The sequence below is a fragment of the Ischnura elegans genome, chromosome 1, assembly GCF_921293095.1.
Source record: "Ischnura elegans chromosome 1, ioIscEleg1.1, whole genome shotgun sequence".
Lineage (NCBI taxonomy): Eukaryota > Metazoa > Arthropoda > Insecta > Odonata > Coenagrionidae > Ischnura > Ischnura elegans.
The window spans coordinates 146,211,986-146,228,118 of record NC_060246.1 but is presented as its reverse complement, the minus strand read 5'-3'; the positions used below and the strand labels follow the sequence as shown (position 1 = coordinate 146,228,118).

The following is a 16,133-nucleotide window of genomic DNA, read 5'->3' as shown; positions in this document are numbered from 1 at the left end:
CTACTTGTAGGTTGAAGTTGATCACTTTTTTAAATTAAAAGAATTCATATTATTGGGAAGCACGCTCTCATGCACATTGCATTGAGAAGGTCTGGAAGGTATTACACTTGGAATACCAAAGGGGTATCCCAAGAAGATTTTTCTAAAGTTGTTCGCCGGGAAAGTGTAAAATCATATATACCAAAGGGGTACTTAAATGTTAACTCATACTTGAAAAATTGATAAAAATGATCCACTTTACCCCACTCTTGAGAACCTCTGCATACCCCAAAATACCTATGCAATGAAGAGGAGAAATACTATGGAGTGGAGAAATAATTCATGGTACAATTAAAACAGTTCCTTTAATGATCCAATAACATTTTCATTTGGAGTTACTTTGACAAAATGCTTTAGATACCTTGAGACAAAAATACATACTGTCTCTTACAGTGAAAAAATTATATTATTACTTTCATATCTTTTTCCAGAATGAACACTTCATTTATTGCTACTGCCACCACCCCATCCCCACAATCCCTTAACAAAACCAGTCAAACCTGCAGAAGCAGCTTGTTTCTTAGTTTCCAATTTGTCATCCAACTCAGGAAACTCAACAAAGTTCAATGCCAGATCAAAAAATAAGGGCTTGCAAGGAACAGGTCTAAAATCAGGAGGTAGGTGAATGAGAGAATCAGATGCAGTGGCCAAAGCTGGATCATCAACGTATTCATGGAGCCTTTCAATAAGGGGCTGTAAAAAATTTAATAGTGTACTCCTGAGACATCAAATAAAAATCTTGACATAAGAAGCTGACAATCATTTTAAAAACAACTACATAGGTATTAGCATTCATATTGTGTAACCTTAATTGGAAGAAGTTCTTAATTCATACACATTTCATTAGAAGAATGAAGTAAAAAGCAAGAGCATATTTATTTTCTTTTTTTGTAAAACTTAGCAGCCTGTAAATTTTTGAGGATCAGAGCCTAACTTCAAAAACAGAAAAAATGTGCAGAAAACCCACATGCCACCACACACTTATTAAAATGTAATCATTCATTGGCACCTAACTTGTATTCAATCAAAGTACTCAGGTCTTCATGGAAATGATATTTCAGGTTATTGACTAAAAACCTATAATCAGTTACACTCATAAGCAGGCAGAGATCATTAAAGAGTTTTAAATCAGTTCCAATACAGTCATATGTAACTGGTCCCATTTAGATGGTTTTACAGGATCAGGTCGGATATGAGTTACAAGGGCTAAGGAGAGCCTTATCCATTCATTTTGCTTGCATTATGAGGAAATGTTGTAAAGCCTGTATGTGGATGACCTGACATGAATGGGCGAGTGAGTGATGTAGTATATTCCCAACTCCCACCCTATTTTTGACCCCAGCCAGGGTGGTCCAACTCATTGCCCAGAGTTCTGAACCTCAATTTGAACAAAACAGCAGTCCCCAACCATAGGAGAACATGTAAGTGTTTCCCCCCCCCCCCCATTTCTCCCCCTACCTACACTTCTTTGCCCTCTCTGAAATATAAATTAAAAGGTGCCATCTGTCGGAAATGAGACTACAAAATTACAAAGGACCAGAAAATTAAAAGGTGGCAGAAAATAAATTTTTCCCTGCAACTGTGGGCAGATGAGGAGGGGAGGCAGGAGGTGATAAAAGAAATTTACTTGAGGATGGAGAGAAGGAGATCGAATGAAATAACGAGCAACCAAGGAGGGAAAGTTGGTTCATAAACTCAATCAAAAGAAGTTGATTCCCATGAGAAGTATTATTCACTGCCACTAACACACACAGTTGGCAACACAACAAATTATAAGCTAGAAGATTATTGTCTCCCGTCATACTCTCCCTTTGTGAATGAGGGCACAGTTGCAAGCCACTACCATACACCCCTCCTAATCACTTGTCTTCCCCCCCTTTTGTCTCTTTAATAAAATTGCAGAGCATGTAAAGTGTATTGCAGTTAACTGTGTTGTATTAATTCCATGTTATTTGGATAGGGTTGAGGTGAACGTTAAGTTGTCTGCCAAGAGGAACAAAGAATGGACGATTTAAAAAAAGGAAGTTCTTTGTTCTCTGAAATTCTCAGTTAATATTGTTCAATTAAGTATTTTTGTACTTCATATTCGCTGAAAATGTAGAACATTGTCAAATATATCATCACAAACATTAAATAACTATACACCCAAACCTCGCTTAGCACAAGAGATGCATTCCTTGGGGTCTTAGCACTAATCGAATTTGCATTATATGAGAGCATTTTAACATGGGGAAGATAGGGATGCTTTCCCGGCAGCATAGTTGTTGAGTATCAAATTTCCTATAAACCACATATATTCCTAATAATACCCTTAGAAACCCTTATTTATATAAACATGTATCGTTTAAAATATATTTAAAGATAGTAGGCATGCATTCAAAAACGTTTTTTTCTCGTTTGTGCTTTTGAAATTCCCTCCCATTCGTGCGGGTGGGCAAACATCTAGGAAAAAATGCATGCTATCTCAGCCGTTTGAAATGCATTGCTGGCAGTTTACGAATTTTCAAACCAGTCTAAAAACAATTCATGTGCCAACCTTTAGCTGCTCATCCAAATGACAGGTAAATGCTACTCTGAATACCACTTCATTGCTCGCGGAGTTTGTGAATGATAAATCATAATTGGCTTTAATTTCAAGTCCTCCGTGGGACAAGCAGCTATGAGAAACAGACTTTAAATACCTTGAAACCTGACCCAGGGTTTTCTTCCCTAAAAATGAATGAACGATATTGCATTCTCTTCCAGCACAATCCTCTCTCGTCAAAATTAATAACTAGTTGAGGGGAAAGGAGCCACTCTCAATCACAGCTTAGAATTCATAGGAAAATGTAGCGACCACTGTGCTATCAGCACTTGCAGATTCACCTGATATCACTGCACTAAAACACTGTTGTGGCTGATGTCACTGATGTTTTCACCTCGTATTTATTCAGAATAATGGTGTGGACCTTCGACGTCGTGAGCTTAAACTTACAGGCAATATCGCTTTGAAGCTCTCCATTTTCAAGCAATTGATCACTTTCAATTTCTCTTCTAGGTTTAATCTTTTTCTTGATAACTTCTTTATTTATCGATCCACATAACTACTTTTTGCCATAGTTCACGTGGTTTTCAGGCTTCATCACAATCACCTTTTACTGCTGAAGGAACTGTTACACTGTATTCCTGAGATGCAGAGGGCCTACGGCTGCAGGGAAGGAATGAAGCCAATGTGTTTGAGAATGTATAGGACCCTTTAACTTGTTGCCAGTGTTGATTCTATTCATATGCAACTCTGCCACTGCTCCATTTTTCTCCCGTTAATACCTATGACCTTGAATGCTTCAGGGTGGACCCTTTACGTGGAGGTCAGTTCGCCTGATAACCTATGACAGCAAAATGACATCTCAAACCGTATCGCTTTCAAAAAGTGCCTTTTCACTAACTCCAAACTTAATGATCTGAATTAACTATCATCATTCAGTAAAGGAGATGACATAAATTACTTCTGTAGGTCGGCTACTCTGACCGCATGACAAGAATGTTTTTGGCCAATGAGCGACAATGAATTTCGACGAATATATAAACAAAGAATAAGATTTGAGGCAATAAATACTATTAATATGCGTAAAATGAGAGTAATATCGTGTGTGCGTAGTGCAAGTCCATGTTTAATCAAGAGAATTTTAAGGTTATTTGATTACGCAAAGCACCGTTGGGAAGTTCCCCGAGGAGTGAATTTTTGCTACATTGAAATTACGCTAATCAAAATTGCACTAAGCGAGGCATGGGTCTTTATTTGTCACCAAACCGATCAGTAGTCAATTTATCACCTTTTTATTAATTATAATTTATATCTTACCTTGCGAGTTTTTTGTGTGGTTGCACTTTTGGATGTAGAAGAAACAGATCCTGGACTTCCATCTTCATCACCAGCAAGTACACTGTATGCATGGGCAGCAAATTTATGGCCTTCAATGTCTGAGAGTAAGTTGCGAAGTTCTTCCACAAGACTACCACCACCAATGACTTCGAAGGAATTCAAAGCAGCTGATTTATCCTGCTTTTTATCTTCCCAACCTAATTTTTTTCCCAGAACAATGGCTTTCTCCACATACTCTTGAGACCTCTGGTAGAGGCACCAGGATTCTTTCCATTTTCTGATTCCGGCCAAACTGAGAGCTATGTAATAGCACCTACAAAAGAAAAAATTTACACTTAATAGCCATTAATGAAATACTATTAGGATACAATATAAAAGCAGATAGCTAACATGGATAGTAAATGATGCACATTGATGCCTGAATGTATAATGCACAAAAATATATACTAAAAACCAATAATTAAATTCTAAAAGAAATAGTGCAAACTCAAGTGCAGAAGATAATTCAGATTAATTTTTACCTCACCCAGTTTCAATAACCAAAAATACCATATTTTCATGTACAAGGAAAACAAAGACATTGATGCATGGAACATTTACTGCATATCCTTCACATTTTTATTTACCTACTAAAAAGTTCATTGAGTTTTATAAATTTTATTGTTTCATTTTATATTCTCAGCAGTAAGAAAATTCGTTTATTTTTTAGACCCATCATTCTGACTAGCATGCACTAAATTCACGATTTTACATAGCAGGACAACACTAAGTTTCCACAGTATGAAATAAAACTGTTGGCCCTCACTAAAAGCCAAAATTTACAGTAAATTTGAAAATATGAACTTTCAAAAATAAAGAGTTTTTGAGATTTCGAACATTGATCTCAGTCCCCAGGGAGAAGTGATAATTTTTTTCATGAACACAAGAAAAAACTTGACAATACAACAATTAGTAACAAAGTATTAACAATAATGGTTGGTTATAATGTATGTTTGTAGTATTCTTGTTGAACTATGAGGAGAGCATATGAGACAAAAGTACTTTCCCACAAAAAGTGATGGTGGAAACTAAAATTACCAAAGAAATTAAGAAGCATATGCTTCCAAATATATTCCCCCTAACATTGTCAAAGTATTTGAGAGTAAAAGAGGGTCAGCATTTATGTAAAAGTGACTTGAGTGACTGCTTAAGGCAGCTGATGATAGGGGGAATATATGCTCAAATTTATTCCCAAAGTATTGAAATTGCCTTGAATTTCGGTCTTTTTTAATCGACTTTTTGTAACACAGAGAGCCCATTTGAGTACATGCATCGTTCAAAGGCAGTGTTTTAAGACAGTAGGTATAATAACAACTTTCTTCAAATAAAATCATGGATATAATATCTATAATAGGCCTCCTGGTGGTGGCAATGTAAGATAACATTTAACTTACCTAAATGCTTTAAATGCAATTATTTTTGCTTCAATATTTTGCTGATACTGGAAATCTTCTTCCAAACCTGGTAAGGACTGAAGTTCTCCTAAATTCTGAAGAATTATCTCATAAAGCCTTGTCAAATCCTGAGGTCGAGTACGCTTACCATCAATAGCACCAACCTAGGAAAATAACAGCAGATATAAAATCATTTACATGTACTTCTACATTTTATGTCAGGATAACCAAATGGATACATAATTTTGAATCCTGCATAAATACTGAGAAATTTGACCCAGAATAACTGACTTTTGCTTGAAAGATATCAAAATAACTTTTATGCAATATGAAATATAGCAACCTCCCGATTATCCAGGCTAATGATGGGGAGAGGCAGCATGAATAATCACAGATCACGGATAATCCAAACTTTCCTTTAATGTCTTGTGATGTTCATTAATTGTGTAAGTAAAAAAATGTATTATTATTCATTCTCATAGTCTGTTATTTTAGATTGCTTCCCAAACTCCTTGAGAGCTTTCTTCACCCGACTGCTATCTTTTCAGCGGCGATAATGGTACTCATTTTCTTAATGTTCCTTACAACACCACTCATCCGTGGCTGCATAATGCATGGCGGCATGAAAACGGATTCAGAAAAAGAGGTTTGCACAAATGCTTCAAAACCACTGTGCAACATGATAAACTTCACTGTCAAGCACCACATCATGGAGTTGCCGCTCACACAAGTTGCTCAGGATGCACTGCTGCGGAGTGTGGATCCAAGATCACTGAGCATGATCACGCGAGATGATGCTTGAAAAACGGGAATACAGAGCTTTCGTGAATGTAACTGGCATGCAATCACACTATCGTGTAACAGAGGTTCTAGAAACAAGGGCTTATGGCAAACTGTAAACATAGGTGAGGGCCTGGCTGTCACTCATGCAATCTCTACTTTCTTCATCTCCACATCCGCTGCTGCCTTCACTTCAATTATTCCCTTCCTTTACAGTTTAACTTTGCCTAGTAATAGCATAAACATGCCCAAGTGCAACAAAATCTCCAGTTCCCTTGAACTGTACTCAACCGCATCTAAGGCCATGGCAATAATTGCACAGTCGCAATTTGTGGAAGACATTTAGAGACTGTAGATAACATTATTCTTACTTTACAATTGGTTTACTTAAGAATAATCTTTAAACATTAATCAAGAGCTTTCTCCTGCTGCTAATCCTGTGGGGTATTTCGCTAACCCTCTTGAGGGTGTGCTAAATTTGCTGCCTTGAGTTGGCATCCAGTGGCATTTATACCATAAATAGTATTCACATGTCAAAATTAGAGGCAAACTTAGTTTTGAAAGATAATAGCAGGTTAATAGTCAACATCTCTATTGCTGAGTAATTTCCATTATGCGAAGGGCCTGATTTTTCTAAAATCATCTCCAGATGCTATTACAAGTACTATTGCAATTGAAAATTATTTGGTGTTAAAACCTGCAGTTTAAAAATTCACATGTGTGTTTTCATTGTTGGACTAAACGGCAAATAGAAGAAATCGGAAAGGCTTATAATCAAAGATCGCTTGCAAATTTTATAAATTTTATTATTTAATTTAATTTAAAATTAAACTGCACATCTATAGCATACAAGAAGAATTTTAATGTGAACGTTTACACTTTATAGGAGAGATAGATGGGAAGGAGTGTGCTCCCTCTGCCTATAAATCAACGAAGGATCAAGGGATGAACACGTCTGATATTGCATGTGACGTTGTTGCCTTCAAATAGAAGGTGGACGAGCTGTGTGATGCATGCAGTTTGCACTGCCAGAAGTTTCCAGTCCGTCTCGTCTTGTTTGAATGTGCTCATGCTACGTTCTACTATGCGTTCATTCTTTTTTGAACCTCATGCATGTCATTCAATAGAGTATGTGCACCCGGGAGGAATACAATTGAAATGCAGTTTATTCGATAAAGTGTATCGTAAATATCATTACTTTCGATTAACAGCATTAATTTTTGCTTAGTTTGTTTAATAATTAATATGTAATATGCATTGTTTTCGCAACGATATTGAGCAGACGAAAACGCTCATCTATTGGCTCCTCCGTTTGAGACATCATTCTGTTCTATCTCATCAGCGTGCAAGGTGTTTATCGTGTTATGATCATGTTTATGATACAATAAACTACGTGTGCATTGGAAAAAGTTGGTGGATATGATCTGTGTAAAGGGAAATACGTTTAAGTGCTTATCATGGAATCAGGTTCCGTGAAGGTTTCTTCAAATAATATCCCGAAGGTGGATGCTTCAATGATTGACCGTGCTGATTATTTTGGACTATACCTACATGCCTCGGGAAGAAGTTTTAATGTTGAACTGGAGCTTTTTTGCTGTGTTGCCTCATTCATAACAAAGAGCAATCGACGGGAAACCTCATCGGAAATTAGGTCTAACATAAGTGAATTAAGTAAGATTGTTTACAGTAGGTAATTGGCCAAAAGTTTGTTAGCACGATTCGAAGGTTTACGGAAGTAAAAGTGCCGGTACGTAGATAACTATCGGTATTTGTATTATTATCATTTCAAATACAGATCATAATTTAATTTATCTATTTAACTATTTTCTATTCTTTTATTATTTAACCTACTGACTCGCGAAAAATAATTTTTCAAATACAGTTATGGCCCGTGGTGACTGGATGAATATCCATAATTCATTATTTAATTGTCACTACTGAGCTGGGTTCTTCTTCTGGGCTATTTAAGGTTTGAAACGTAAGCACAAATAACTGAAGTTACATTTTGGTCCAGCCTAAGCAGTAATCTGATCTTAATTTCTTTAAAATAACGCACTTTTTATCAACGCATTTGCTCTTTCGTAGAATTAATGTATTCAAAGCAGAGATCTGATTATCTCAATGTTTCTACAAGTTATTTTCATTTCGCTAACAGAGATATGCCAGTCAGATAAACATTTGCTTGGTTGAGGTTTATGAATAGCATTTGAGAGGTAAATCTAAAAATAATGTTATTGAAAAATTGGTCCAGATGCATGATGGAAATCTCTCGGGCTGGAATTTAAATGTTTGATAGTTAGATCAGACGATTACTTTTCATTCATTCGGTTTCAATATGCTTCTCGAAGCATTTGTTAGCACAATTTAAAAATTGGTTCATTTTACATTTCTTCACAGCATAAGTTTATAGGTTTTCAAGGTACAACTGTCTTGTTATGACTATCCATTAACCGAGGAATCCCAGCGCGCGGTGCATTTCCAAAAAGTAGTCCCGACTTGTGATACGTAATATGAGCTTATTTCACATCTTATTTGGAAAATATTAGCATCACTGTGTTTGGAATTAAATTACAAACATTTTGAATATCCAAACTATCACTTTTTATCGAAAATTAATTTTCTGTTTTTTATCTAGTAGTACGGGTACTGTTACTAAGTTAGTTAGTTACTAATTAGTGACTTAGTTTTCACGAATTAAGTCACTTATTTCAAGGATCATCACTGTTTAAGTGACTCTTAATTTAAATGTCACTATAAATCTGCAAACGAACGCAAATGCGAGAACAGAGGAGTAAGAAATATGATTACGTAGTTCAAGGTAGAAAAGTTGATAGAGTCTTGTCGTCAGTGTAACCGAGAAATAAATGAATTAAAGGATGTAGATGATGGCATGTACACACTTTTAATCTAGTTCATAAGCCATTCCATGGCTTCTTTCCAAACTCAGTACACGCTATAGAGGGGCTCACCCTAAAGAACAAGGTATGCCTGAGAATACATCGAACAAAATGACGTCACAGCCTTGAGAATATGGCCGACTGGTGTTTCAGCGCATCATTAATTTTGCAAATTTTAATAATGAATATCTCACTTAAAAAGTACCTCTCTATTCTCAGACTCGGAATTTAGCCTAATTGAAGTTTAATTTTTTTTTTAAGATCACTTCCAAAAAACGTGCATATACTCCATTACTGAAAGCCATTCAGACATCTTTGAGCCCAAGTAGGTGACTCACTTAGTACAGTGAAGACCAGTTTCATGGGTGCTCATAATCACTTGGAGATTACTTGCAAAACCGAGTGCTCGTTGTATCCGAAGGTGTTGAATAAACCCACCTAAGTCTCATAATTGTTTGTATAGTTTTTCTTTTGTTTCTGCGGTATTTAATGAAGTTAAACAGCTTAAGAGCCATTATCAGGCACAATCTAGTTGAGTATCAACATATTTAAAAAAAGAAACGGGATTTTCAATTTTATAAAATATTAATTCCCCCAGTTTTAGTGCTTTTATTCCCGTTCTTGTATTTTTTTGATCCCTGAAGAAAGCTGTGAAAACAGCGTAACTGATCTGAATCAATAAGTTTGGTATGGGTAGAAGTTTTTGGATAATTTAGCAAATATGTACATCATGGCGACAATATCAGTTTTTTCAAGTTTTCTAATGTTTAACCAATATGTCAGTCAGTTTGGAAAATTGGCCGAAAGTTTCACTGAAATACAGCATGATTCAGTGGACGAAGATATTTCTCCCCATTGGAAAATTAATCTCAGCACTTATAGGCAGTCCTGTAGACCTTAGTTGACAAAACCACTTAAATAGTGCAGATTCCATTTGTGGATGTTCCTGTTGCCGCAAATATTTTTGGCTGCTAGGAGTTCCTAGTTTGGCCACTGCTGCACACATTAATCTGTATTCCTTATTACTGTGAACAACGTAAATGATGAGATACCAAAAAGCCTCCCGATATCAGTCTTTAAAGTCCAGCTACTTTCGCACTCGTCTATATTTTTAATTTTTGTGTTAAGGCCCAAATATTTATGCTTCACGGACATAATGCACTCTCACAAACCACCTGACACTACTACGCCCCTGAGACTGAGTATACTCTGCCCCTCCTAGCAAGTAAACTCCACCCCTTACCCACACCCCAACTCTCTGTTGTCGTGTGATGGGCCGAAACCAGTCAACGGGATGATAGAAGCTTTTCAATTGCTCTCTTCTGCTGAATGCTGAGGCCCCATCAGCCCTCTGCCTTGTAACGTGCTCAAAGGATCGAGTGCATTGAGTTCACCCCTCTATATAATCCGGCCACCGAGATTTATCTGATGACAGCAAGAAGGGCCTAGTTCAAGGTAGGGGGTAAGGTTGCCAGGTAAGAAAATGAAATGCCTAAGTTACATGTAAACAAAATGCTTCTGTGAAGAAAGGAGCCGGAATGGACCACGACCTTGAAGGACCCAAAGGATCAATCCCTTGTTTTGGTGATTCGAAGGAAGGGCTTGTTTTGGTTTTTAAGGCTTTTTTCTTTGCTACATATGCATGTGACAACGTTGTATGATTAGGCAAGGATGTGGGGTGCATTTTGGGGGCAGTGATTGGCTGCAATCCCTGCAGGCGGAGGGATCTATGCCCCTCCTTTTTTGCTGTCATCGGACAGTAGCTCTCGCCTGCCGTACTGTAGTCTGAGGGTTTTCTGTAGAGCGATTGCGATGATATAAATATTTTAATTTATGTACAAGATCTTCAGTTCCTCCTAAAATAATAACCCTGGGTGGTTTACATACCTATGATAAAAGCACCAAATAGGAATGGATGAGCGAGGATGCATGTGCTGTGCCGCAAAATTTGGAGTGGAATATTATTTTTGACATATGAGTCTGTTGTATATATATAGGAGCTTTTAATCATTGCCATGAGACTCAAAGGATCTGGTGTAGGAAATAACAATTTTTAATTGTGCTCGCATAGTACATAGCCCATGAGGGTAACCCATATCTAAGTTAAGCCATTCGTTTAAACAAATTTAAGGGATTGGAAGTAGTGAATCACAGTTTTGCTGAAATGATGTGTTTGAAATCATACAGAATTTTGGAGAGTATGAATGAGTGATATTGAAGATTCACTATGATTGGTCACTAAAAAGAGGATTTCCACTATCAGCACAGTAATTCTCCTTTTACAATTTTTTTTACAGTTGACCACTTGGCGGTGCTGAGCCCTCGTTTGCTAACCTAAGGTTAATTGTTATTTTACCATCTTGGTTATAATTGTGATTTTCCTACAAGGCAATAGCTGACGATATCTTGATCGAACTACATTCCTATGCATAAATAAAATAAACCTCTTTCCATTGTTTTTCAGGGGGATGGATGAAAAAAACAAAGAATGCGGGAAAACGATCAATGCGGGAATGTTTGGCTAGGTTTTCTATGTCCCAGGAAACACGATTTTGGCAAGTAATTATGATATTCATTAAAGGATTCAAACAAGATTTTAGCTAATTACAGGAATACTAGTACTTTATCGAAACACTTTGGTCATATTGTTGATTCAACTAATATCTCTCTTAAATATCCTCAAGGAACACGCCACCTCGCTAAAAAATGTTTGCACTCCACTCATCATTTACACTGCTTTATGGATTTCTGTCTCATGTAAAAATTCTTATCCATCAAATGCCATTTCAAGAACACATATTTACAAGAGCAATGTGCATGTTATGCCTAAATCAACCGCTTTCGCCGATGCAGTGATTGGTTGTGAGGTGGATCACGAAGGCCAAAAATAGTTTATTATTTGAAATGTTCCTTTCTAACAAATAAAATTGAGGCAATGTGTAAAGCGTGAACAATTTAGCGTTAATCCTCAGTGGCACGCCCACCCTATCCTCGGCTTCATCTCACTTCTTGTTTCCACAGGTAGCTCGCTCTACCCCTACCCCTAACGTCATGTGCTAGCGGACAACCCGAGGCATTCTGCAACATTCACGCGCTTCTAGCCTGAATTCTTTTCTTCATCTTTAATCATTTTCAGTCCATCTCTTAAAGTTCTCAATACTCCCTTCGGAGGGGCACTGGTGTGAAGATGAATAAAAATAAAATTAACGAAAATGAAACCCGAATTTATTAAACACACATGGAAAACATTCTCTGGTTTGAAGTCAACCCACCCTGGAAAGTATGGAACCACTCATGCGAGGTGAAGTTCAGAACTGATGCTATAGCGTACATCTTACGCAGATCATACTGCTGAGGGTGAAGTATAAACATATGACTGCACCATGAAATTTTTTGTCCTACAGAAAAGGCAACTTACACATTCTTTTCTAATTAGCGCAGTGCCAGATGAGCAGATGAATTCGAATTGCTAGTAGGGAGAAATAAAGTATCCGGAAAAGATATCGCCAGTAACTCTGACTAGTGAGACTTATACATAGTATAACTCGAAAATTGTAACCTGATGTCCTGTTTTCGGAAAAAATGCTGCATCAACTGCCAAGAAGATCAGCCGCAAATATATCGAGTTTCGCCAAAAAATCTAAGTCTCCATTGCATTTTCCCAACTATGTATTTCCTTGCTTAAAATTCTTAAATAAACTAAGAAATACGCCAATTTTGGTCTCACTCTTTTTTGAATTACGTGCACATTACTAATATTTCAATGTAATAAAAGCATGATACCAATTGCCGAAAGTCATTGTTAGACACCTTCTGGGGTAATAGGTGACTCATATAGCAGTTGACCTCCAGAATCAGGGAACTTTGAAGCGGGTGAGCTGAAAAAGGTCAGCGGGCGAGAAAGGGGAAGGCATGAAAAAAGACTTGTAATTCAAAAGAATTGTGTAAATTAGAATTCAACAACTAAGAAAATTCCTTGGTGCCACTCATAACTTAAATCTCACATTCTGATCTCTAATTAAGTTCATTTTCAAAATATCTAAAGTTTAACCATGCTAACAAAGAACAACTTCATCTGTTTTTGAAGCCACGGCCTCTTCTCTGCATACCAAACTTCTGGATACCATTGACATCCGCCCATATTTTTATTTCCAATGGCATACTGTATGTTGCATTGGACATGGTAAAGAACTTCCTTTATCAAAATATAAACAGAAAGTTAAATTGTTACTACTAACGGATGGAGAATTTCAGTTTAACTAACCTTTTAATGTGCAAACTTGCACTTCCCCAGCATTTCATACCAAACTTTTACTGACTTAGCAACTCTAATACTTTTTTCTCATAATAGGTAATTCCGACTCAATAGAGTGAATTACTCAATCCAAAACTATTTTTTTCTCACCAATAATTTTTGGTTTAGCTGCCAAAATCCAAAAAACATTAAGCTTTTGGTAAAACCTGGTTTAGCAAGCACCTCAGCAAATGAATTTAACTTTTTTTTTTAGGTATAAAAAAGCATTTAACCTTATAATAGGACTAAGGGACACAAACCTCAGGTTTCTCTGTTTTCAAAACCTCCTTGACAGAATCAGCCATCAACAAGTTTCGCTGAATGGTCCTTGTAAGACGAATATACATCAGATAGGAATGGAAGTACTGCATGGAAGAGACTGGACCTGATCCAGTTTGACCTCGTGTCTTAAAATTCTGGAAGAAAAAAATCAAAATAAAGGTTAAAAAATGAATAGATGAAGCCATTAAATTTAACCAGATTAAGTGGCAAGAAAGCAGGCTTAGACCAGATGAAACAGTTTTAGGCTCACAATTAATTTGGTTCCCTTATAAAAACTAAAGAAAAAGAATTTTATCCAATCAAATACCCATTAAAAACTTAACTCTAGTAGTCCCTAATTGTCACATTTATCGCAAGATTTGTTGCATAGTTGCTGCCTTACACTTACAGCCATCATCATGAAAGAGATTCTAACACAACACTCCCAAAAAAACTATAGCCTAAAAATACATTAAAAATAAAATTCAAGGAAAACATTAGTTTTCCAGAGCATTTTTTTATCTTCAAGATAAAATTTTCTAGTTTTTTCATGAAAATATGCCAATTACGAAAAAATTTTTGAGTTAAATCTGGCTTTTCTCACAAAAAAAATACAAGATATCTTACATGTGGAATATAAAAAAATTAAATAAGCAAAACAAGCCAAAGCAAATGAAGTTTCATTGGGTCTAAGTTATACATTAGATTTTTAAGACAGAGGGTTGAAGGCAAAAGTATGCTCAAGCAGTCACACGATGCTCTGCTGGGAATATAATACTAAAACCTAACAGATGAAAAAGGCAAACAAAATAATGACAACAAGTGCTTTTTCCACGATCAATGGTAAATTTACATGTGCTAAATTCAAACAATGTAAATCTGTAAGTAAAAATGAAAAATTAAGCCAATAGCTGCAGAACCATATTCTCACAATGAGAGTACAAAACTTAAGAGACTTAACAGATGTACTTTGGCAATAGAGATTTCTTATGAAAGTTTTTAAATAATAAAGAAAATACATATATAATGACATAAAAAATGAGAATAAGAATCTTATATTGCTGTCACATAGTGTATCTACAGTGATAGGGCCTATCCAGGTAACAAAAATAAAAATATCATTAATTCACCTACAGTGAGTCCTCGTTTAACGTCACTTACCATTCCTGAAAAATGTGACGATAAACGAAATGACGTTAATCGAAGCACAATATCCCATAAGAAACAATGTAAAAAGTGAATATCGGCTCCTAGACCTCACAATTCCTATGCGAAAAAATTTTAGCGTATCATAGTTGGGCCATTTTTTACGATGGGAATGCCAAACTATGGCATAAATACGAGTCCCTGTCTTCATCGACGGCATAACCAGCAGCGACGTACATCCTTCTCTATTTCTGTATCTTCCCGCATTTGCTTTTCGGCTTCACTATGGTGGTCACCTCGGCATCATCATCGCTGAAACATTGTCGCAGTTTCAGGAACCAAGATTATTGAGAGCACGGTGTAACGTTTCAATTAATTTCACTTCGTTTTCACGTTACTTTCAAACATTTTATTTCACTTTAAATAATACATACACGGGAGCAGGGAAACACCCGTCCGCCATAACTATCACAATCCGAGTCCCCTCTTTTCACTTCCTCTTGCGCCGTCAACAATCCCAACAATTACCTCACTCCACCTCTGCTGCTTATTATTGCTTGTATTACGTCACACCAAAAACCAAAACAAACCACTCAAAAATACGTGTTACATTTGCCCCATTGGAAAAGAAAATGGAATGACATGCAATTTTCTTTTTCAAAGCCTTCAAAAACAAAGTATTATGGGTTACAGGCGCGGCCCCAACGCCTTCAGTTTTGAACTTCCCCCTTTCCATCACACAAACACAGTTCACTCCACTTCACATACCGGCATTTCATTATTCCATCTGTCACACTTCTCTTACTTATCACTCCCCTTCTCCGTTCACTTTACTCATTCATTCATCACTGTCATCATTCATTCCAAGCATATAAATACCAACCATGCACTTAATAAACAATCAACAAACACTCCTGCAATCACCCATATCAAATTATTACACATGTAATTTACCCTCACTTTTCTCCTGTCACATCACCCTTCCACCGTCTCTCCAGGGTGTAACCACTCTCGCCACCTATCTAATTGCCCCATTTTAAATTTTACTCTCCTCCTTTTCTCCTTCCTCCTTCTTCTCTCCTCCCGACCTTCGTCCCTTCTTACGTTACCTTCACGTATCCTAAATATTCTCGCGATCCTCTCAGAGTCACCTTCTCCTGCCGATCCAAGCTCGGTTATGTGACTGCTTCCTTCCGCCATCATGGAATTGACAAGGTGCTGTCGCTCCGGTTGGCGCGCCTCCGCTACATTGTTTAGTGCAGGCCGCTGATCAGCTGATCTCTCGCCCGGCCGGTGAAAGTATCCATCGCCGAGAAAGTCATTGTCTCGTCGTCCCTCTCTCTGCTGGCTCGACGCCTGCCACTCCTGCTGCTGCGACTTCCTCGAGTCCCATCCGTGCTGCTGGTTGTGCTGGAACGCGC

The 16,133-nt window shown here is 37.1% G+C and overlaps 1 protein-coding gene across 1 annotated transcript in view; it reads right to left on the bottom strand.

Moving 5' to 3' along the window:
* Window positions 1–325: 325 nt before the first annotated feature.
* The window catches only part of LOC124171809 (signal recognition particle subunit SRP68), a 30,145-nt gene continuing 14,337 nt past the window's right edge, over window positions 326–16,133 (bottom strand). The window contains exons 8-11 of the mRNA XM_046551151.1: window positions 13,566–13,721; window positions 5,335–5,498; window positions 3,881–4,214; window positions 326–732 (exon numbers count right to left, since the gene is read on the bottom strand). Coding sequence (XP_046407107.1) covers window positions 481–732; window positions 3,881–4,214; window positions 5,335–5,498; window positions 13,566–13,721 — 906 coding nt within the window. The 3' untranslated portion in view covers window positions 326–480. The remainder of the gene's footprint in view (window positions 733–3,880; window positions 4,215–5,334; window positions 5,499–13,565; window positions 13,722–16,133) is intronic.